The 22,941-nt window shown below is 47.0% G+C and overlaps 1 protein-coding gene across 1 annotated transcript in view; it reads left to right on the forward strand.

Moving 5' to 3' along the window:
* Positions 1 to 330: 330 nt before the first annotated feature.
* LOC137309291 (probable voltage-dependent R-type calcium channel subunit alpha-1E) overlaps positions 331 to 22,941 on the forward strand; it is a gene marked incomplete at its 3' end in the record, with an annotated part of 193,804 nt that continues 171,193 nt past the window's right edge. Inside the window, exons 1-2 of the mRNA XM_067977549.1 lie at positions 331 to 423; positions 2,363 to 2,502. Coding sequence (XP_067833650.1) covers positions 331 to 423; positions 2,363 to 2,502 — 233 coding nt within the window. The remainder of the gene's footprint in view (positions 424 to 2,362; positions 2,503 to 22,941) is intronic.

Here is a 22,941-nt window from a genome sequence, read left to right on the forward strand (position 1 = left end):
TAATCCAATATATGTGTCCATGGAGGGAATGCTATAATGCAAGTGTACATATATGGAGGGAGTGCTATAATACACGTGTACGTGTCTATGGTGGGTTGGTATTCCTTGTTGTCCATCTGCCCTTGCCACTGGAGATGACACTTGGAACTAGAGAGGGCTCGGAGCCTGAGGGAGGAATCAAGGAACAGCAGATTGTGCTGTCTCGGGGTGACTGATGTGGCAATTCTGACAGTGCCGGAGTTTGGGAATTGTGTCTCGCTGACACTCTGTGTATGTTGCTTGCTATGGGCATGTCCAGTTTTCCTTAATCCTTTCACTCCATTTGAATACATGATTCTGGCCACCATCATCGCCAACTGTGTCGTGTTGGCCCTGGATCAGCGGCTGCCGAATGACGACAAGACCCCCATGACGATCAGGCTGGTGAGTGAGCATTTAACGTACGTGCCTCTTGGGCTGAGAGTTGACTGTTGTTGGGAGCCAGTGGGGCATGAGCGAGTCGGGTAGCCAACCCTCCCAGATTGTTCTTGGGAGTCTCCAGGAATTGTGGACCCATGTCCCGACAGCAAAAAGAACCCTCGGGGCAGAAAAAATATTCCAAGGGGTGTCCAAAAAAAAAATTGGCGATTGGGGTCTGTTCGCCCTGCAATCGTCGTGGGAAGCCAGGAGGGTGGGTGCGTCGGGTGACCGATGCTGGGAGTGCAAGGGGGGCTGGAGTCCAGAGGTCACGCTCCCAAGCCGAGTAGCTCGCTCCCTGCTGGCGGCTCACATGACTCCCAATGGGACCAATGGACTGCAGTACTGGTGCGATGCCACTTGCTTTCACCAGCGCTCCCAGTGAGGCCTGGTTCGCGAGGCATGCTAGAGACACCGAGGGGCAGAAGGCCAGAAGTGGACGTGGAAAGAGGTGCTGGTGCTTGGGAGTGTGACCAGCTGTGAACAATGAACGATTGGTGAAGGGTCTAAGCCTGCTGCCCCCCCAACACACGGGCAACATGCAAACGGTGCCTGTCTCCCATGCAGTACCAGCCCAACCCGAGCTTGGTGTCTGTCTGGTGCCTGTCTGGTGTCTGATGATGGGCTGAGCAAAGGAGGATGTGAGTCGGCTGGTGTCTCCTCCCAGAAGGTTGCAGACACCTGCCCACCTCTGACTGGCAGCAGTTATGATGTGGAGATGCCGGTGATGGACTGGGGTTGACAAATGTAAGGAATCTTACAACACCAGGTTATAGTCCAACAGTTTTATTTGAAAATCACAAGCTTTCGGAGCTTACCTCCTTCGTCAGGTGAGTGAGTGAAGGGTTCTAAAATCGCATAGCGTATATTAGGCTGGGAGACGGTCACAGCAATCAAAGGTGTCGTTGGTGTTCAGACAGGTTAGCCACGGAAAACATTACATCCCAGTATACTGAATACACAATGGGTCAGATTACACAGACAAAGAGAGAAAGAGACCCGAAAGGCAATGAGAGAGAGAGAGAATGTCCAGTTGTATTAAAAACAGATAACTTTTTGTTCCGCTGGTGGGGTTACATGTAGCGTGACATGAACCCAAGATCCTGGTTGAGGCCGTCCTCATGGACTATAACTTGGTGTTGTAAGATTCCTTACATTTGGCAGCAGTTAAGTGACTCTCTCTCCCTCCCACGCGCATTCCCAGTGTCTCCCTCCCCCTCCCCCCACCCAACTCCTCCCCTCACCCGCCCGACCCCTCCACTGCCCAGCTCCCTGTGAGCTGTGCTGGAAATGGGAGTAGGGTTCATCTGCTCCCCCTCACGATGAGTGTCAGTTGGGCTAAAGGTACCTGAGGGAGTTCGGCATTTGCTGGGACTGTCACTCATTGGTCTGTTTGGCTGCTGAAGAACATAATTGTGAAATGATGGGATATCTTTGGCAGTTCAAATCCGGAGCATTCTGTCAGCGATCCGCAGATTCAATTTGAAAATCCAATCAGTTCGAATGGAGTTGAGATCATTCCTCACCCCCCAGTCAAATTTAAGGAGCTGGAAAATGACCATTAGCAAAAGGAATATTGTACCACCCACTCCCCTGGCTGCGGTCGGCTTATGAACAGAACCTGGGCCTGTCCTGGTGTGTGTGGTTCAGGCAGCCCCACACGGAAGAGGCCATCCCCCTCATGAATATAGGATCAGCCCCACACCCCATCGGAGTCTATCAGGGGGGAGGCGGGGGAAGTGGCTGTTCCCATATGATTGGTTACCCCGAGACGCCAAATATTCAGGCAAAGACGTTCTCTGATATCATCAACGGTAAAAGAAACCTTTTCTCTTAATCTTTCAATAAGTGACCAATCCTGTTGCCTCCCTTTTTATTGCCCCCACACCCCCCGCCCCCCCTCCAGGAACAAACTGAGCCCTATTTTATTGGAATCTTCTGCTTCGAGGCTGGAATTAAAATCGTGGCACTGGGATTTGCATTCCATAAAGGATCGTACCTCCGGAATGGCTGGAACGTGATGGATTTCATTGTCGTGCTGAGTGGGTAAGTGACTCCAGGTCAATAACACCACAGAATCACATAGCGATTAAAGCACAGGAACAGGCCATTCGGCCCAGCTGGTCTATCCCTGTGTTTATGCTCCACACGAGCCTCCTCCCACCCTACCTCATCTAATCCTATCAGCATATCATAGAGTCAAAGAGTTATACAGCACGGATAGAGGCCCTTCGGCCCATCGTGTCTGCGCCGGCCATCAAGCCCTGTCTAATCTAATCCCATATCAGAGTCATAGAGTTATACAGCACGGATAGAGGCCAATAGAATATCCTTCTATTCCTTTCTCCCCCATGTATTTATCTAGCATCCCCTTAAATGCATCTATGTTAGTCATAAGAACATAAGAGATAAGAGCAGGAGTTGGCCATCCGGCCCCTCGAGCCTGCTCCGCCATTCAATCAGATCATGACTGATCTTCGACCTCAACTCTGCTTTCCCGTTTGGTCTCCATATCCCTTGACTCCCCCAGAGTTCAAAAATCTATTGATCTCAGCCTTGAATATACTCAACGGCTCAGCATCCACAGCCCTCTGGGGTAGAGAATTCCAAAGATTCACAACCCTCTGAGTGAAGAAATTCCTCCTCATCTCAGTCTTAAATGGCCGACCCCTTTATCCTGAGACTATGCCCCCTAGTTCTAAACTCTCCAGACAGGGGAAACAGCGTCTCAGCATCTACCCTGTCAAGCCCTTTCAGAATCTTATATGTTTCAATGAGATCACCTCTCATTCTTCTAAACTCCAGAGAGTACAGGCCCATTCTACTCAATCTCTCCTCATAGGACAACCCTCTCATCCCAGGAATTAATCTAGTGAACCTTCGTTGCACCGCCTCCAAGGCAAGTATATCCTTCCTTAGATAAGGAGAACAAAACTGTACACAGTACTCCTGGGGAGGTCTCACTAGGGCCTTAAACAATTGTAGCAAGATTTCCTTACTCCAACCCCTTGCAATAAAGGCCAACATGCCATTTGCTTTCCTAATTGCTTGCTGTATCTGCATGCTAACTTTTTGTGTTTCTTGTACCAGGGCACCCAAGTCTCTGAGGGCACCAATATTTAATAGTTTCTCACCATTTAAAACATGTTTTTCTATTCTTCCTAACAAAGTGAATAACCTCACATTTCCCCACATTATACTCCAACCACATTATACATTATCCTCAATGATGGCGGAGTCCAGCATGTGAGTGCAAAAGACAAGGCTGAAGCGTTTGCAACCATCTTCAGCCAGAAATGCCGAGTGGATGATCCATCTCGGCCTCCTCCCGATATCCCCACCATCACAGAAACCAGTCTTCGGCCAATTCGATTCACTCCACGTGATATCAAGAAACGGCTGAGTGCACTGGATACAGCAAAGGCTATGGGCCCCGACAACATCCCAGCTGTAGTGCTGAAGACTTGTGCTCCAGAACTCGCTGCACCTCTAGCCAAACTGTTCCAGTACAGCTACAACACTGGCATCTACCCGACAATGTGGAAAATTGCCCAGATATGTCCTGTCCCCAAAAAGCAAGACAAATCCAATCTGGCCAATTACCGCCCCATCAGTCTACTCTCAATCATCAGCAAAGTGATGGAAGGTGTCATCGACAGTGCTATCAAGCGGCACTTACTCACCAATAACCTGCTCACCGATGCTCAGTTTGGGTTCCGCCAGGACCACTCAGCTCCAGACCTCATTACAGCCTTGGTCCAAACATGGACAAAAGAGCTGAATTCCAGAGGTGAGGTGAGAGTGACTGCCCTTGACATCAAGGCAGCATTTGACGGAGTGTGGCACCATGGAGCCCCAGTAAAATTGAAGTCAATGGGAATCAGGGTGAAAACTCTTCAGCGGCTGGAGTCATACCTAGCACAAAGGAAGATGGTAGTGGTTGTTGAAGGCCAATCATCTCAGCCCCAGGACATTGCTGCAGGAGTTCCTCAGGGCAGTCTCCTAGGCCCAACCATCTTCAGCTGCTTCATCAATGACCTTCCCTCCATCATAAGGTCAGAAATGGGGATGCTCGCTGATGATTGCACAATGTTCGGTTCCATTCGCAAACCCTCAGATAATGAAGCAGTCCGAGCCCGCATGCAGCAAGACCTGGACAACATCCAGGCTTTGGCTGATAAGTGGCAAGTAACATTCGCACCAGACAAGTGCCAGGCAATGACCATCTCCAACAAGAGAGAGTCCAATCACCTCCCCTTGACATTCAACGTCATTACCATTGCCGAATCCCTCACCATCCACATCCTGAGCATCACCATTGACCAGAAACTTAACTGGACCAGCCACATAAATACTGTGGCTAAAAGAGCAGGTCAGAGGCTGGGTATTCTGTGGTTAGCGACTCACCTCCTGACTCCCCAAAGCCTTTCCACCATCTACAAGGCATAAGTCAGGAGTGTGATGGAATACTCTCCGCTTGTCTGGATGAGTGCAGCCCCAACAACACTCAAGAAGCTCGACACCATCCAGGACAAAGCAGCCCGCTTGATTGGCACCCCATCCACCACCCTAAACATTCACTCCCTTCACCACTGGCGCACTGTGGCTGCAGTGTGTACCATCCACAGGATGCACTGCAGCAACTCGCCAAGGCTTCTTCGACAGCACCTCCCAAACCCGCAACCTCTACCACCTAGAAGGACAAGGGCAGCAGGCACATGGGAACAACACCACCTGCACATTCCCCTCCAAGTCACACACCATCCCAACTTGGAAATATATCGCCGTTCCTTCATCGTCACTGGGTCAAAATCCTGGAACTCCCTCCCTAACAGCACTGTGGGAGAACCGTCACCACACGGACTGCAGCGGTTCAAGAAAGCGGCTCACCACCACCTTCTCAAGGGCAATTAGGGATGGGCAATAAATGCCGGCCTCGCCAGCGACGCCCACATCCCATGAACGAGTAGAAATAAAAGATCTGCCACCTTCTTGCCCACTCACTGAACCTGTCTATATCCCTTTGCAGAATCTTTGTGTCCTCCTCACAACTTACTTTGCCACCTAGCTTCGTACCATCATCAAACTTGGATACATTACACTCGGTCCCTTCATCTATGTCATTAAAATAGATTGGAAATGGCTGAGGTCCAAGCACTGACCCTTGCGACACCCCACTAGTTACAGCCTGCCAACCTGAGAATGACCCGTTTATCCCTACTCTCTGTTTTCTGTCTGTTAACCAATCCTCTATCCATGCTAATATATTACCCCCAATCTCATGAGCCCTTATCTTGTGTGGCACCTTATCGAAAGCCTTTTGAAAAGCCAAATATTCTACATCCACTGGTTCCCCTTTATCTACCCTGCTAGTTACATCCTCAAAAAACTCTAATAAATTTGTCAAACACGATTTCCCTTTCATAAAACCATGTTGACTCAGCTTAATTACACTATGATTGTCCCCTGTTACGACGTCCTTAATAATGGATTCCAGCATTTTCCCGATGACTGATGTTTTTTTTTATTTGTTGATGGGATGTGGGCGTCGCTGGCGAGACCAGCATTTATTGCCCACCCCTAATTGCCCTTGAGAAGGTGGTGGTGAGCCACCTTCTTGAACCGCTGCAGTCCGTGTGGTGAAGGTTCTCCCACAGTGCTGTTAGGAAGGGAGTTCCAGGATTTTGACCCAGTGACGATGAAGGAACGGTGATATATTTTCAAGTCGGGATGGTGTGTGACTTGGAGGGGAACGTGCAGGTGGTGTTGTTCCCATGTGCCTGCTGCTCTTGTCCTTCTCGGTGGTAGAGGTCGCGGGTTTGGGATGTGCCTGTAGTTCCCTGTTTTCTTTCTCCCTCCCTTCTTCAATAACGGGGTTACATTTGCTGCCTTCCAATCTGCTGGGACCATTCTAGAATCTAGGGAATTTTAGAAGATCACAACCAATGCATCCACTATCTCTGCAACCACCTCTTTTAGAACCCTAGGATGTCGGTCATCAGGTGCAGGGGATTTGTCGGCTTTTAGTCCCATTAGTTTCTCCAGTACTTTTTCTCTACTGATATTAATTACTTTAAGTTCCTCACTCTCATTAGACCCTTGTTTCCCCACTATTTCTGGTATGCTTTTTGTGTCTTCCACTGTGAAGACAGATACAAAATATTTGTTTAGCGTCTCTGCCATTTCCTTATTCCCCATTTTAATTTCTCCTGTCTCAGCCTCTAAGGGACCAACGTTTATCTTTGTTACTCTCTTCCTTTTTACATACTTGTGGAAGCTCTTATAATCTGTTTTTATATTTCTTGCTAGTTTACTCTCATATTCAAGTTTCTCCCTCTTTATCAATTTTTTGGTCATCCTTTGCTGGTTTCTAAAACTCTCCACGGATGGATCACTTTTCCCCTGGAGTTTTTATTTCTCAATGGAATGTATATTCATTGAGAATTTTGAAATATTTCTTTAAATGTTTGCTATTGCTTATCCACTGTCATATCTTTTAATCTAATTTCCCAATTAACCTTAGCCAACTCGCCCCTCATATCTATGTAATTGGCTTTATTTAAGTTTAAGGCTCTGGTTTTGGACTAAAGTACGTCACTCTCGAACTCAATGTGGAATTATTCATATTATGATCACTCTTCCCCAGAGGATCCCTTACTGTGAGGTTACTAATTAACCAGTCTCATTACACAAGACAAGGCCTGTTCCCTGGTTGGTTCGACCACATACTATTCTCGGAAACCATCTCAAATGCATTCTAAGAACTCATCCTCCAAACTACCTTTGCCAATTTGATTTGTCCAGTCTATATGAAGAATAAAGTCCCCAACAATTATTGCATTACCTTGAGTCACCTTAACTCCTCCTTGTGGTAGTGAGTTCCACATTCTCACCACTCTCTGGGTAAAGAAGTTTCTCCTGAATTCCCTATTGGATTTATTAGTGACTATCTCATATTTATGGCCCCTCGTTCCAGTCTCCCCCACAAGTGGAAACATCTTCTCTACGTCTACCCTATCAAACCCTTTCATAATCGAAAAGACTCTATCAGGTCATCCCTCAGTCAAATCTTTCCTAGAGAAAGGAGCCCGAGGCTGAAGATTGCAAGCATTTCGGGAGGCAATAAGTAGCGGGGTGTGCAGTTAATGACGACAATGAGAGTTACAGCAGGTATGAAGGGATCAGCCAGTTTCTTGAAACAGGAGCATGGACAGAAGGCAGAATTGTTCCGGTGGTTGACATTAAAATTAGAAACTTGCCTGAAGAGTCTTGGATCTTGCCCCAAAGGCCCCCGAAGGCCCTCCAGTCTCCAGGGGTTCCAGAGCAGGCACCTCTATATTGGGACACCCTGTTGACAGATGGAGCGAGATTCCCAGCAAATCCTGGGGCAGTGCGGTGGGGACTGAAGAACGGACGATATCGGGGTCCCCGAACCCCTTTTCCCCCTCTACTGTATCTGGGGGAACGGCATCGATTCCCATGGTGAAGTGAAGAAGGAAAGTTTAATGTGATACTTACGGTCTTTAAAGATGATTGACGCAAGATCTTATTTAGATATCACCCGTGGCTCACTGGGAGTATCTCTCCTCTGAATCAGAAGGTCATGGGTTCAAGCCCTACTGTGGGAGATACCATTACCCAATATCATCACTGTGGGAGATACCATTAACTGAATATCATCACTGTGGGAGATACCATTACCCAATATCATCACTGTGGGAGATACCATTACCCAATATCATCACTGTGGGAGATATCATTAACCCAATATCATCACTGTGGGAGATACCATTAACCCAATATCATCACTGTGGGAGATACCATTAATCCAATATCATCACTGTGGGAGATACCATTAACCCAATATCATCAATGTAGGAGATACCATTAACCCAATATCATCACTGTGGGAGATACCATTAACCCAATATCATCACTGTGGGAGATACCATTAACCCAATATCATCACTGTGGGAGATACCATTAACCCAATATCATCACTGTGGGAGATACCATTAACCCAATATCATCACTGTGGGAGATACCATTAACCCAATATCATCACTGTGGGAGATACCATTACCCAATATCATCACTGTGGGAGATACCATTAACCCAATATCATCACTGTGGGAGATACCATTAACCCAATATCATCACTATGGGAGATACCATTACCCAATATCATCACTGTGGGAGATACCATTACCCAATATCATCACTGTGGGAGATACCATTAACCCAATATCATCACTGTGGGAGACACCATTAACCCAATACCCATCACTGTGGGAGATACCATTAATCTAAAATGATCACTGAGGGTGGTCCCATTAACCTAATAATATCACTGTGGGAGATACCATTAATCTAATAATATCACTGTGGGAGATACCATTAACCGAATACCCATCACTGTGGGAGATACCATTAATCTAATACCCATAACCAGGATTGTAAATGGACAATACTTGCTGAGGTTTGCTATTGCCCAATAAACAGCTTTTCTGACCCGATATGTCAGGAGTCAGTGAGGCACGTCCCAGGGAGGGATTGGGGTCATTACTGAGCACAGGATAATTCTCTCTCACTTCTGTTCTGCGCTCTCTACATTCCAGTCCTTTAAATGTCACCTCACCATGCAGCTCATCGCCATGGAGATTCTTTGGCTGCCACACAGACATCCAATTAGTTTGTTCTCATTTCCTGTATAAAAACTCTTCAAAACATTTATGTCAAAGCAGGGAGAAAGAGAACCATAGAAAGATACAGCACAGAAGGAGGCCAGTCGGCCCATTGTTCCTGTGCCGTCTCTTTGAAAGAGCTATCCAATTAGTCCCACTCCCCTCCTGCTCTCTCCCCACAGCCCTGCAAATTTCTCCCCTTCAAGTATTTATCCAATTCCCTTTTGAAAGTTATTATTGAATCTGCTTCCATCGCCCTTTCAGGCAGTGAATTCCAGATCATCACAACTCGCTGCGTAAAAAAAATGTTTCCTCATCTCCCCTCTGGTTCTTTTACCAATTATCTTAAATCTGTGCCCTCTGGTTACCGACCCTTCTGCCAGTGGAAACAGTTTCTCCCTATTATCAAAACCCTTCTCGGCTGACGTTCCAGTGCAGTGCTGAGGGAGTGCTGCACTGTCAGAGGAGCCGTCTTTCAGATGAGACGTTAAGCCGAGGCCCCGTCTGCCCTTTCAGGTGGACATAAAAGATCCCATGGCCACTATTCGAAGAAGAGCAGGGGATTTATCCCCTGGTCAATATTTATCCCTCAACCAATATCATTAAAACAGATTATCTGGTCATTATCATGTTGCTGTTTGTGGGATCTTGCTGTGCACAAATTGACTGCTGCGTTTCCTACATTACAACAGTGACTACACTTCAAAAAAGTACTTCATTGGCTGTGAAGTGCTTTGGGACGTCCTGTGCTCATGGAAAGTGCTATAGAAATGCAAGTTTGTCCTTTCTTTCTTGTGAAGGAATCAAATGGGTCCAGTAAATTCTGAGGAACAGTCTGCAGAGACTCGACTTGTATTCCCTCGAGTATAGAAGATTAAGGGGTGATCTAATCGAGGTGTTTAAGATGATGAAAGGATTTGATGGGGTAGAGAGAGAGAAACTATTTCCTCTGGTGGGGGGAGTCCAGAACAAGGGGGAATAATCTTAAAATTAGAGCCAGGCCGTTCAGGGGTGATGTCAGGAAGCACTTCTTCACACAAAGGGGAGTGGGAATCTGGGACTCTCTCCCCCAGAAAACTGTTGAGATTGGGGGTCAATAGCAGATTTCGAGACTGAGATCGATCGATTTTTGTTGGGCGAGGGTATTAAGGATTACAGAACCAAGGGGGGTAAATGGAGTTCAGATACAGATCAGCCATGATCTAATTGAATGGCGGAACAGGCCCGAGGGGCTGAATGGCCTCCTCCTGGTCATACGTTACCAAAAACCATTACCGGTCAGGGTTTGCTGTTAGTTCACCTGGGTATGCTCGTGAAGCCAAGGGAAGGATAGGTATTCTCAAAAGGTTTGGGACTGGAGTCTGATCTAATAGCTCAGTGATGATAAAGGACAGAAAGACCGAAACACAAGGAGCCGATATTTATATATGAGAGAAGAGTGGGAGGGGTGACCCTGGGAACTGTATATTGATAGTCCCTGAGATGGGAATAGTGTCTCACAGTATGATACAGAGCACGATACCTGCTCCCCCAGATAGCACAGGGACCATAAAGAGCAGTCAGGGTGGATTAAAAAGAAACAAAGGGGTCCTGGAAGAGATGGAACCACAGTTGATGAGATTTTCCAGTTTGGGGGAGGTGGGGGGGGGCACCAATAAACCAGATAGAGAGGTGAGGGAGGGGACCTGAGTATGGACTGAAACAAACATGGCTCCAGGTGACCCAGCAAAATGCAGGCGTGGCTAGGACCCATTCGGGTTCCCATCGGGTCCTGCCTGGACTGTCTGCGAGAATCCTTTGCCGAGCGAACAAAGCAAGTGCGCAAGGGGCTGTGGAGTGAAGAGAAAGTGCTCGGACTTCCTCGCATGATGAAAGCAAACCCTTGCCCCTGGCCTGGCACAGTCCCGTCGCTGGGCAACAGTGGATCAGGCTGCCGCTGCATGAGGGTGGGGAGCAGCGGCTAATTCGGCTGCTGTTACCAGCTCGTGACCAGGTCCCTCGTCGGCCCTGATGTGGTCACGCGGCTGTGGCAGATGCACAGGCCCCTCGCTCCCGGACTGGGCACATCACATCTCATTCCATCTCTCCACAGGAGGCTGTCAGCAATAGTTTCCATCAGAGATTGGGGCCCGACTGTCAGAGTTTCACAACTTGCATATCTACAGTGCCTTTAACGTAATAAAACGTCCTAAGGCACTTCACAGAAGCTCAATCAGACAAAATCAGACACCAGGCCACATTAAGTGGCATTAGGACAGGTGACCAAAAAGATAGGTTTTGAGAAGGGTCTTAAAGGAGGAAAGAGAGGGAGAGAGGTTTAGGGAGGGAATTCCAGCGTTTAGGACCTCGGCAGCTAAAGGCACGGCCGGCAATGGCTCAACGAAGGAAATGGGGAATCCACGTACTGGACTGCAGTGTACAGGCAGATGGCAATTTGGAGGTGCTGACGTGCCCACACGCTTCACACACACTACACATGCGTCACACACACTGCACACGCTTCACACACACTGCACACGCTTCACACACACTGCACACGCTTCACACACTGCACACACTGCACACGCTTCACACACACTACACATGCGTCACACACACTGCACATGCGTCACACACACTGCACACGCTTCACACACACTGCACACGCTTCACACACACTGCACACACTACACACGCTTCACACACACTACACATGCGTCACACACACTGCACACGCTTCACACACACTGCACACGCTTCACACACACTACACATGCGTCACACACACTGCACACGCTTCACACACACTGCACACGCTTCACACACACTGCACACGCTTCACACACACTGCACACGCTTCACACACACTACACACGCTTCACACACACTGCACACGCTTCACACACTGCACACACTACACACGCTTCACACACACTACACATGCGTCACACACACTGCACACGCTTCACACACACTGCACACGCTTCACACACACTACACACACTTCACACACACTACACACACACTACACACGCTTCACACACACTACACACGCTTCACACACGCTACACACACACTACACACGCTTCACACACACTACACGCTTCACACACACTACACACACTACACACACACTACACACGCTTCACACACACTACACACGCTTCACACACGCTACACACACACTACACACGCTTCACACACACTACACACGCTTCACACACACTACACACGCTTCACACACACTACACACGCTTCACACACACTACACACGCTTCACACACACTACACACGCTTCACACACACTACACACGCTTCACACACACTACACACGCTTCACACACACTACACACGCTTCACACACACTACACACGCTTCACACACACTACACACGCTTCACACACACTACACACACTACACACACACTACACACACACTATACATGCTTCACACACACACTACACATGCTTCACACACACCACACGCTTCACACACACTACACACACACTACACATGCTTCACACACACCACACGCTTCACACACACTACACACGCTTCACACACACTACACACGCTTCACACACACTACACACGCTTCACACACACTACACACGCTTCACACACACTACACGCTTCACACACACTACACACACACTACACACGCTTCACACACACTACACACGCTTCATAAGAACATAAGAAATAGGAGCAGGAGTAGGCCAATCGGCCCCTCGAGCCTGCTCCACCATTCAATAAGATCATGGTTGATCTGATCCTAATCTCAAATCTAAATTCATGTCCAATTTCCTGCCCGCTCCCCATAACCTCTAATTCCCTTTACTTCTAGGAAACTGTCTATTTCTGTTTTAAATTTATTTAATGATGTAGCTTCCACAGCTTCCTGGGGCAGCAAATTCCACAGTCCTACCACCCTCTGAGTGAAGAAGTTTCTCCTCATCTCAGTTTTGAAAGAGCAGCCCCTTATTCTAAGATTATGCCCCCTAGTTCTAGTTTCACCCATCCTTGGGAACATCCTTACTGCATCCACCCGTTCAAGCCCCTTCACAATCTTATATGTTTCAATAAGATCGCCTCTCATTCTTCTGAACTCCAATGAGTAGAGTCCCAATCTACTCAACCTCTCCTCATATGTCCGCCCCCTCATCCCCGGGATTAACCGAGTGAACCTTCTTTGTACTGCCTCGAGAGCAAGTATGCCTTTTCTTAAGTATGGACACCAAAACTGTATGCAGTATTCCAGGTGCGGTCTCACCAATACCTTATATAACTGCAGCAATACCTCCTTGTTTTTATATTCTATCCCCCGAGCAATAAAAGCCAACATTCCGTTGGCCTTCTTGATCACCTGCTGCACCTGCATACCAACTTTTTGATTTTCTTGCACTAGGACCCCCAGATCCCTTTGTCCTGCAGTACTTTCCAGTTTCTCGCCATTAAGATAATAACTTGCTCTCTGATTTTTCCTGCCAAAGTGCATAACCTCACATTTTCCAATATTATATTGCATCTGCCAAATCTCCGCCCACTCACCCAGCCTGTCCATATCCCCTTGTAGGTTTTTTATGTCCTCCTCACTCTCTACTTTCCCTCCCATCTTTGTATCATTTGCAAACTTTGATATGTTACACTCGGTCCCCTCCTCCAAATCGTTAATATAGACTGTAAAGAGTTGGGGACCCAGCACCGACCCCTGTGGAACACCACTGGTTACTGGTTGCCAGTCCGAAAATGAACCATTTATCCCAACTCTCTGCTTCCTGTTTGATAACCAATCCTCCACCCATGCCAGAATATTACCCCCAATCCAGTGATTCTTTATCTTGAGCAATAATCTTTTATGTGGCACACACACACGACACATGCTTCACACACGCACTACACATGCTTCACACACGTACTACACATGCTTCACACACGCACGACACATGCTTCACACATGCTTCATATACACACACTTCACACATGCGCTACACATACTTCACACACACACACACACTCTTCACACTGTTCATTCCATGTTTATAACTATGATTCCCAGTCCATCCCCTAAGTGTTGCTTTCCCCACCACCTGGTGTTTGTGTGGCAGTGACCCTGTGAAAGGTGCTAATTTTACAACTCGTTCAGTTAACTGAAGCAACGAGCAGCAGCTCAGTGGCCTCAATGACCTGCATTGCTACAGCTTAAAGGAAAGAAAGAATTTACATTTCTATGGCACCTTTCATAACCTCAGGACATCCAAAAGCTTTACAGCCAAGGAAGTACTTTTGAAGTGTAGTTGCTGTTGAAATCTGGGAAAAACAAAGCAAGATCCCACAAACAGCAATGTGATAATAACCAGATCATCTCTTTTAGTGATGTTGGTTGAGGGATAAATATTGGCCCCAGGACACTGGGGAGAACTCCCCTGCTCTTCTTCAAAATAGTGGCCGTGGGATCCTTTACATCCCCGAGAGGGCAGACGGGGCCTCGGTTCAACGCGTCTTCCGAAAGACGGCACCTCCGACAGTGCAGCGTTCCCTCAGTACTGACCCTCCGACAGTGCAGCTCTCCCTCAGTACTGATCCTCCGACAGTGCAGCTCTCCCTCAGTACTGACCCTCAGACAGTGCAGCTCTCCCTCAGTACTGACCCTCCGACAGTGCAGCTCTCCCTCAGTACTGACCCTACGACAGTGCAGCACTCACTCAGTACTGACCCTCCGACAGTGCAGCACTCACTCAGTACTGACCCTCCGACAGTGCAGCACTCCCTCGGTACTGACCCTCCGACAGTGCAGCGCTCCCTCAGTACTGACCCTCCGACAGTGCAGCACTCCCTCACGACTGACCCTCCGACAGAGCAGCACTCCCTCAGTACTGACCCTCCGACAGAGCAGCACTCCCTCAGTACTGCACTGGGATTGTCGGCCTGGATTATGTGTTGATATCTCTGTAGTGGGACTTGAACCCAGTACCTCCTGACTCATAGGAGAGAGAGATACCCACTGAGTGTGTCTGGGATAGTTTGCTACAGCAGTGTGTCCTAGAGGCAACAAGGGGGCAAGCCATACTAGATTTAGTAATGAGTAATGAACCAGATTTAGTTAACAGCTTAACTGTGCGTGAACATCTATCCAATAGTGATCATAACATGATCGAGTTCAATGTAGTGTTTGAATGGGAAAAAAGTGAATCAGCTGCTAAGATTCTAGACTTGGGCAAGGCCGACTTCAATGGGATGAGACAGAGACTGTCCACAGTAAACTGAGCAAATCTGTTAATGGGTAAAACGACTGATGATCAGTGGGAAATGTTTAAAGAAACATTTAACGTGATACAGAATCGGTTTATACCCCTGAGGGGCAAGAACTCTAGTTGTCCATGGCTGTTTTTTTGGCAACTAAAGAGGTAAGGGACAGTATAAGACATAAGGAAAGGGCATACAAAAAGGCAAAAAATGGCACAGATCCTGGCGAATGGGAAAGATACAAAGATCAACAAAGGGTCACAAAACAGATTGTAAGAGCTACAAAAAGAGAGTATGAAAAGAAACTTGCAAGGGATATCAAAACCAATATTAAGAACTTTTATAGTTACATTTGGAAAAAGAGGGTGGTCAGGAGCAGTGTTGGCCCCTTAAAAACTGAAAGTGGGGATATTGTCATTGACAATGGTGAAATGGCGGACATGTTGAACAATTACTTTGCGTCAGTATTTACAGTAGAAAAAGAGGATAGCATGCCGGAAATCCCAAGAAAACTAATATTGAATCGGGGACAGGGACTCGATAAAATTAACCTAAGCAAAGCAACAGTAATGAAGAAAATAATAGCACTAAAGAGTGACAAATCTCCAGGACCAGATGGTTTCCATCCCAGGGTTTTAAAGGAAGTAGGTGAGCACATTGCAGATGCCTTAACTATAATCTTTCAAAGTTCTCTTGATTCAGGAACTGTCCCTCCAGATTGGAAAATTGCACATGTCACTCCGCTTTTTAAAAAAGGAGAAAGAGGGAAACCAGGTAATTATAGACCAGTTAGCCTAACATCTGTTGTGGGGAAAATGCTGGAGTCTATAATTAAGGATAGGGTGACTGAACACCTCGAGAATTTTCAGTTAATCAGAGAGAGCCAGCATGGATTTGTGAAAGGTAGGTCGTGCCTGACAAACCTGATTGAATTTTTTGAAGAGGTGACTAAAGTAGTGGACAGGGGAATGTCAATGGATGTTATTTATATGGACTTCCAGAAGGCATTTGATAAGGTCATAAGAACATAAGAACATAAGAAATAGGAGCAGGAGTAGGCCAATCGGCCCCTCGAGCCTGCTCTGCCATTCAATAAGATCATGGCCGATCTGATCCTAACCTCAAATCTAAATTCATGTCCAATTTCCTGCCCGCTCCCCGTAACCCCTAATTCCCTTTACTTCTCGGAAACTGTCCATTTCTGTTTTAAATTTATTTAATGATGTAGCTTCCACAGCTTCCTGGGGCAGCAAATTCCACAGTCCTACTACCCTCTGAGTGAAGAAGTTTCTCCTCATCTCAGTTTTGAAAGAACAACCCCTTATTCTAAGATTATGCCCCCTAGTTCTAGTTTCACCCATCCTTGGGAACATCCTTACCGCATCCACCCGTTCAAGCCCCTTCACAATCTTATATGTTTCAATAGGATCGCCTCTCATTCTTCTGAACTCCAATGAGTAGAGTCCCAATCTACTCAACCTCTCCTCATATGTCCACCCCCTCATCCCCGGGATTAACTGAGTGAACCTTCTTTGTACTGCCTCCAGAGCAAGTATGCCTTTTCTTAAGTATGGACACCAAAACTGTATGCAGTATTCCAGGTGCGGTCTCACCAATACCTTATATAACTGCAGCAATACCTCCCTGTTTTTATATTTTATCCCCCTAGCAATAAAAGCCAACATTCCATTGGCCTTCTTGATCACCTGCTGCACCTGCATACTAACTTTTTGATCTTCTTGCACTAGGACCCCCAGATCCCTTTGTACTGCAGTACTTTCCAGTTTCACGCCATTAAGATAATAACTTGCTCTCTGATTTTTCCTGCCAAAGTGCATAAACTCACATTATCCAATGTGTCCCACATAAGAGACTGTTAGCTATGATAGAAGCCCATGGAATCGAGTGAAAAGTACGGATTTGGTTAGGAAGTTGGCTGAGCGAAAGGCGACAGAGAGTAGGGATAATGGGAAGGTACCCACATTGGCAGGATGTGACTAGTGGAGTCCCGCAGGGATCTGTCTTGAGGCCTCAATTATTCACAATATTTATTAACGACTTTGATGAAGGCATAGAAAGTCTCATATCTAAGTTTGCCGATGGCATAAAGATTGGTGGCATTGTAAGCAGTGTAGATGAAAACATAAAATTACAAAGGGTTATTGATAGATTAGGTGAATGGGCAAAACTGTGGCAAATGGAATTCAATGTAGACAAATGTGAGGTCATCCACTTTGGATCAAAAAAGGATAGAACAGGGTACTTTCTAAATGGTAAAAAGTTAAAAACAGTGGATATCCAAAGGGACTTTGGGGTTCAGGTACATAGATCATTGAAGTGTCATGAACAGGTGCAGAAAATAATCAATAAGGCTAATGGAATGCTGGCCTTTATATCTCGAGGACTGGAGTACAAGGGGGCAGAAGTTATGCTGCAGCTATACAAAACCCTGGTTAGACCACACCTGGAGTACTGTGAGCAGTTCTGGGCACCACACCTTCGGAAGGACATATTGGCCTTGGAGGGAGTGCAGCGTAGGTTTACTGGAATGATACCCGGACTTCAAGGGTTAAGTTACGAGGAGAGATTACACAAATTGGGGTTGTATTCTCTGGAGTTTAGAAGGTTAAGGGGTGATCTGATCGAAGATTATAAGATATTAAGGGGTACGGATAGGGTGGCTAGAGAGAAACTATTTCCGCTGGTTGGGGATTTTAGGAGTAGGGGGCACAGTCTAAAAATTAGAGCCAGACCTTTCAGGAGCGAGATTAGAAAACATTTCTACACACAAAGGGTGGTAGAAGTTTGGAACTCTCTTCCACAAACGGCAATTGATACTAGCTCAATTGCTAAATTTAAATCTGAGATAGATAGCTTTTTGGCAACCAAAGGTATTAAGGGATATGGGCCAAAGGCAGGTATATGGAGTTAAATCACAGATCAGCCATGATCTTATCAAATGGCGGAGCAGGCACGTGGGGCTGAATGGCCTACTCCTGTTCCCATGTTCCTATGAGCCATGGCTGAAGGGAGGCCGTTTAACGTCCCGAAGGTGTGCAGGGAGCTTGCAGCTGAGGGCTCTGGGTCTTGGTGCAGTTACACAGCAGTTGTGAACCTGCTCCAGTCTCAGTTCCCCAGTTCCGTTAAGACGTCCCCGCCCAGTGAGCTGCAGAGTCCGATGGAACCAAGGCTCCTTGCTGCATTGTTTTGGATCCACAATGTGGTTCAGTGTCCTGTGACAGGCCACAGCGACCCTCGGGTTTGGGTGGGAACGGACGAAGGTTGGGCGGGGGGTGCGGTGGTTGGAACTTCTGATGTGCAATATGGAGTTCAGTATCTTTCATTGCCAGTAAGTTGTCCACTCACTGAGCTTGCAATGCACGAAGGCCAGGCCTCTGCCCGTGATCCTGACTGTCAGACTCCAGCGATGGACGGTTCGCAGATGTTTGCTTCTCCTGCTGTTTTCTGCGCCCTGATCAAGAGGCTGCGATTTGCTTCGTGAACCGCAGGATCCTTTCCTTCCCGAGTCTCCCGCAGCATGGGCCTGCACACACTCACACTGCCTGGAATTAATATAACAGCAGCAGTGCAATCATCTTATTGAACAATTTCAAAGCCCCAGTGTCATCCAACTGAAAGGCTGAACAACAGACTCATTTCCCCATCATGCACAATTATCCTAAATTAGCTTCAAATATAGAGCAGGACCCATCGAAACACCAGACATCAGCCGGCTCATTAGGGCAGATTTAACTGCTTACAAAGTACAAGGGAATAAATCTCGGCCCTGATTAACGTCACATTACAAAGGGCTGCGTCTTTCTTCATCAGCTTTCTCCATGAGGACATGGGCTGATCTGTGCTCGTGGGAGGGGGAGGTTGGGGGAGAGAGGCCACCTATTGAGGGGTCTCCAGTCTAACATTCAGCTATTGTCAATGCAAAAGATCCAGTCAGAAAACGAGAATGGAAACTGAAGCTGAAAAAAATCTGTCCACGAACCTCACATTCATCAAGGCAAGGCTTAGGGACTGTGCTGCTTCAGAGCAGGTACAGCACGGGTTAGATACAGAGTAAAGCTGTCTCAACCTCTGTCTCTGTCTCTCTGTATGTCTCCGTCTGTCCCTCTGTGTCTCTGTCTGTCTCTCTCTACCTGTCTCTGTTTGTCTTTCTATCTCTTCCTCTCTGTCTCTCTCTCTCTCTCTCTCCATCTCTCTTCCTCTTTCTCTCTATGTCTCTGTGTCTCTGTTTCTGTTTCTATTTCCCTCTCTGTCTCTTTGTCTCACTGTCCCTCTCTGTTTCTCTCTCTCTGTCTCTTGCTCACTCTCTCTCTTCCTCTCTCTGTCTCTCTGTCTCTGTCTCTGTCTCTCGCTCACTCTCTGTCTCTCGCTCGCTCACTCTCTCTGTCTCTCGCTCACTCTCTCTGTCTCTCGCTCACTCTCTCTGTCTCTCGCTCACTCTCTCTGTCTCTGTTTTTCTCTCTCTCTCGCTCAGTGTTTCTCTCAGGTGGGACGATAACAGCTGGCAGAGAGAGGAGACTTCCACTCACAGTCTGGGCTCTGTTCAGGCCCAGCTGACAGACCTGGATGCTAGATTCCCTTCTTTACCTGCTGCTTGCTTTCAGAGAGTTGAGGACTCTGGTCAGGTATGGTTGTGTATGGTCTGTAAAGGCATTGGTAGTGCAGGTGATGAAATGGGGGGCAGTGCCAGATAGTATCTGGGCCATTGAGGGTATTCAGGGGGCATGAATGCCACAGACGAGCCTGCAACACAGACAATCCCACCATCAGCGTGTGATTCAGGGCCCCAATTAATTCAACATTCACTTCTTTTATATTTAATTGTCTAAGGAAGAGAGAACTTGCATTCCCACAGTGCCTTATCATGTCTTCAGGATATCCCAAAGTGTTCCAATCCAATGAATCGTTTTCGAAGTGTGCCGCTGTTGTTGATGCAGGGAAAGGCAGCAGTCAATTTATGCACAGCAAGATCCCACAAAGAGTAGATAAACGAATGAGCAGTTAATCTGTTTTCACTGATGTTGGTTGAAAGATAAATATTGGCCCCGGGACTCCGGGAGAACTCCCCTGCTCTTCTTCAAACAGGGTCATGGGATTTGTTATCTCCAAGTCTACATAGGTTATGGATGACACCAAGTCTTTCTGTCAATTGTGACAGTTTTCGTTCCCTGGCAAGTTAACCCAACAAGAACAATGTGGCCTAACTTTAGTTTGGGATTCTGGTTAGTGCTCGCCCTGACTGAAGCTTATTAACATAAAACCCATCAGTATGGGAGATACCACTAATCTAATACCATTGGTGTGGAAGATATCATTACCCTCATACCTATCACCTCGGGAGATACCATTAATCTAATATCCTGTGGGAGATTCCATTAATCCAATACCCATCACTGTGGAAGATACCATTACCCTAATACCCATCACTGTGGGAGATACCATTACCCTAATACCCATCACTGTGGGAGATACCATCAACATTATACCCATCACTCTTGGAAATACCAGTAGCTGAATACCATCCGTTTGGCATATTCCATTAACCTAATACAATCCCTGTGCGAGACAACATTAATGCTGAGACGATCGTGGATAGCACGTTCAGTGAGGTGGTCACACCGCAGGTAAAGATTACGCAGGCAGAAAGGAAATGGGTGACCGCCAGGCAGGGTGAAAGGACCAGGCAGGTAGAGCAGGAGTCCCCTGGGGCCATCTCCCTCTCAAACAGATATACCGCTTTGGATACTATTGGGGGAGATGGCTTATCAGGGGAAAGCAGCAAGAGCCAGGTTCGGGGCACCACGGGTGGCTCTGCTGCACAGGAGGGGAGGAAGAAGAGTGGCAGGGCTATAGTGATAGGGGATTCGATTGTAAGGGGAACAGATAGGTGTTTCTGCAGCCGCAAACGTGACTCCAGGATGGCATGTTGCCTCCCTGGTGCTCGGGTCAAGGATGTCACGGAGCGGCTGCAGGGCATTCTGGAGGGGGAGGGTGAACAGCCAGTAGTCGTGGTGCATATTGGTACCAACGACATAGGTAAAAAAAGGGATGAGGTCCTGCAAGGTGAATTTAAGGAGTGAGGAGATAAATTAAAAAGCAGGACTTCAAAGGTAGTGATCTCAGGATTACTACCGGTGCCACGTGCTGGTGAGTATAGGAACAGGAGAATAGACAGGATGAATGCGTGGCTGCAGGGATGGTGTAGGAGGGAGGGATTTAGATTCCTGGGACATTGGGACCGGTTCTGGGGAAGGTGGGACCTGTACAAGCGTGACGGGTTACACCCGAGCAGGACCGGGACCAATGCCCTCGCGGGGGTGTTTGCTAGTGCTGTTGGGGAAGGTTTAAACTAGAGTGGCAGGGGGATGGGAACCTGAGCAGGGAGTCAGAAGGGAATAAAGTTGAGAGCAGCAAGAGGGGAAGACCCAGGGGAAATTTACAATACAAATAGTACAAACAGTTGTTCAAGAACAAGTGAAAGGGAAAAGCGTAGAGCAGCGGAAAGAAAGTGTACTTTAGGCACTACAGATAAAATAAAAACTAGAAGGCGTAAGGCGATTAACCCAGCATCAAAGCTGTGGCAGGGGGTTGGGAACCTGAGCAGGGAGACAGAGGAAAGCGTGTCAGGAAGGGACAGAAGGTATGGAGTCAAAGGTAAAGTGTTAAAAAAGGAAAAAGCAGGAACTAAGTGTCACAAAACATATTTGAAAGTTCTTTAACTGAATGCACGTAGCATTCATAACAAAATGGACGAGTTAACGGCACAAATAACTACATATGGGTATGATCTTGTGGCCATTACAGAAACATGGCTGCAGGGTGACAACGACTGTTAAATATCCTGGCATATTTAATTCCCAATCAGGAAGGACAGGCAGGAAGGAAGGGGAGGTGGGGTGGCTATGTTAATAAAGGAAGGAATCACTGTAATACAGAGAAATGATATTGGGACAAAGGATCAGGACAATGAAACAGTTTGGGTAGAGATAATAAGGGGAAAAAAACACTAGTGGGCGTAGTATATGGGCCTCCTAATAGTTGCAACTCTGCTGGAAGAAGTATTAATCAGGAAATAGTCGGGGCATGTAATAAGGGAACAGCTATAATTATGGGGGATTTTAACTATCATATTAACTGGACAAATCAAATTGGGCAGGGCAGCCTTGAGGAAGAGTTTATTGAGTGTATTCAGGATGGATTTCTTGAGCAGTATGTAACTGATCCTACAAGGGGGCAAGCAACCTTGGACCTGGTCCTGTGTAATGAGCCAGGATTAATTAATAATGTCCTAGTTAAGGATCCCCTTGGAATGAGTGACCATAACATGGTTACATTCCATATCCAATTAGAGGGTGAGAAGGTTGGTTCTCAAACAAGCGTACTGAGCTTGAATAAAGGAGACTATGATGGTATGAGAGCGGAATTGATTAAAGTGGACTGGGAAAATAGATTAAAGGATAAGACGGTACATGAGCAGTGGTGTTCATTCAAGGAGTTATTTTACAACTTTCAAAAAATATATATTCCACTGAGGAAAAAAGGGTGTAAAAAAATTAAG

The sequence above is a fragment of the Heptranchias perlo genome, unplaced genomic scaffold (assembly GCF_035084215.1).
Source record: "Heptranchias perlo isolate sHepPer1 unplaced genomic scaffold, sHepPer1.hap1 HAP1_SCAFFOLD_158, whole genome shotgun sequence".
In the NCBI taxonomy this organism is placed as follows: domain Eukaryota; kingdom Metazoa; phylum Chordata; class Chondrichthyes; order Hexanchiformes; family Hexanchidae; genus Heptranchias; species Heptranchias perlo.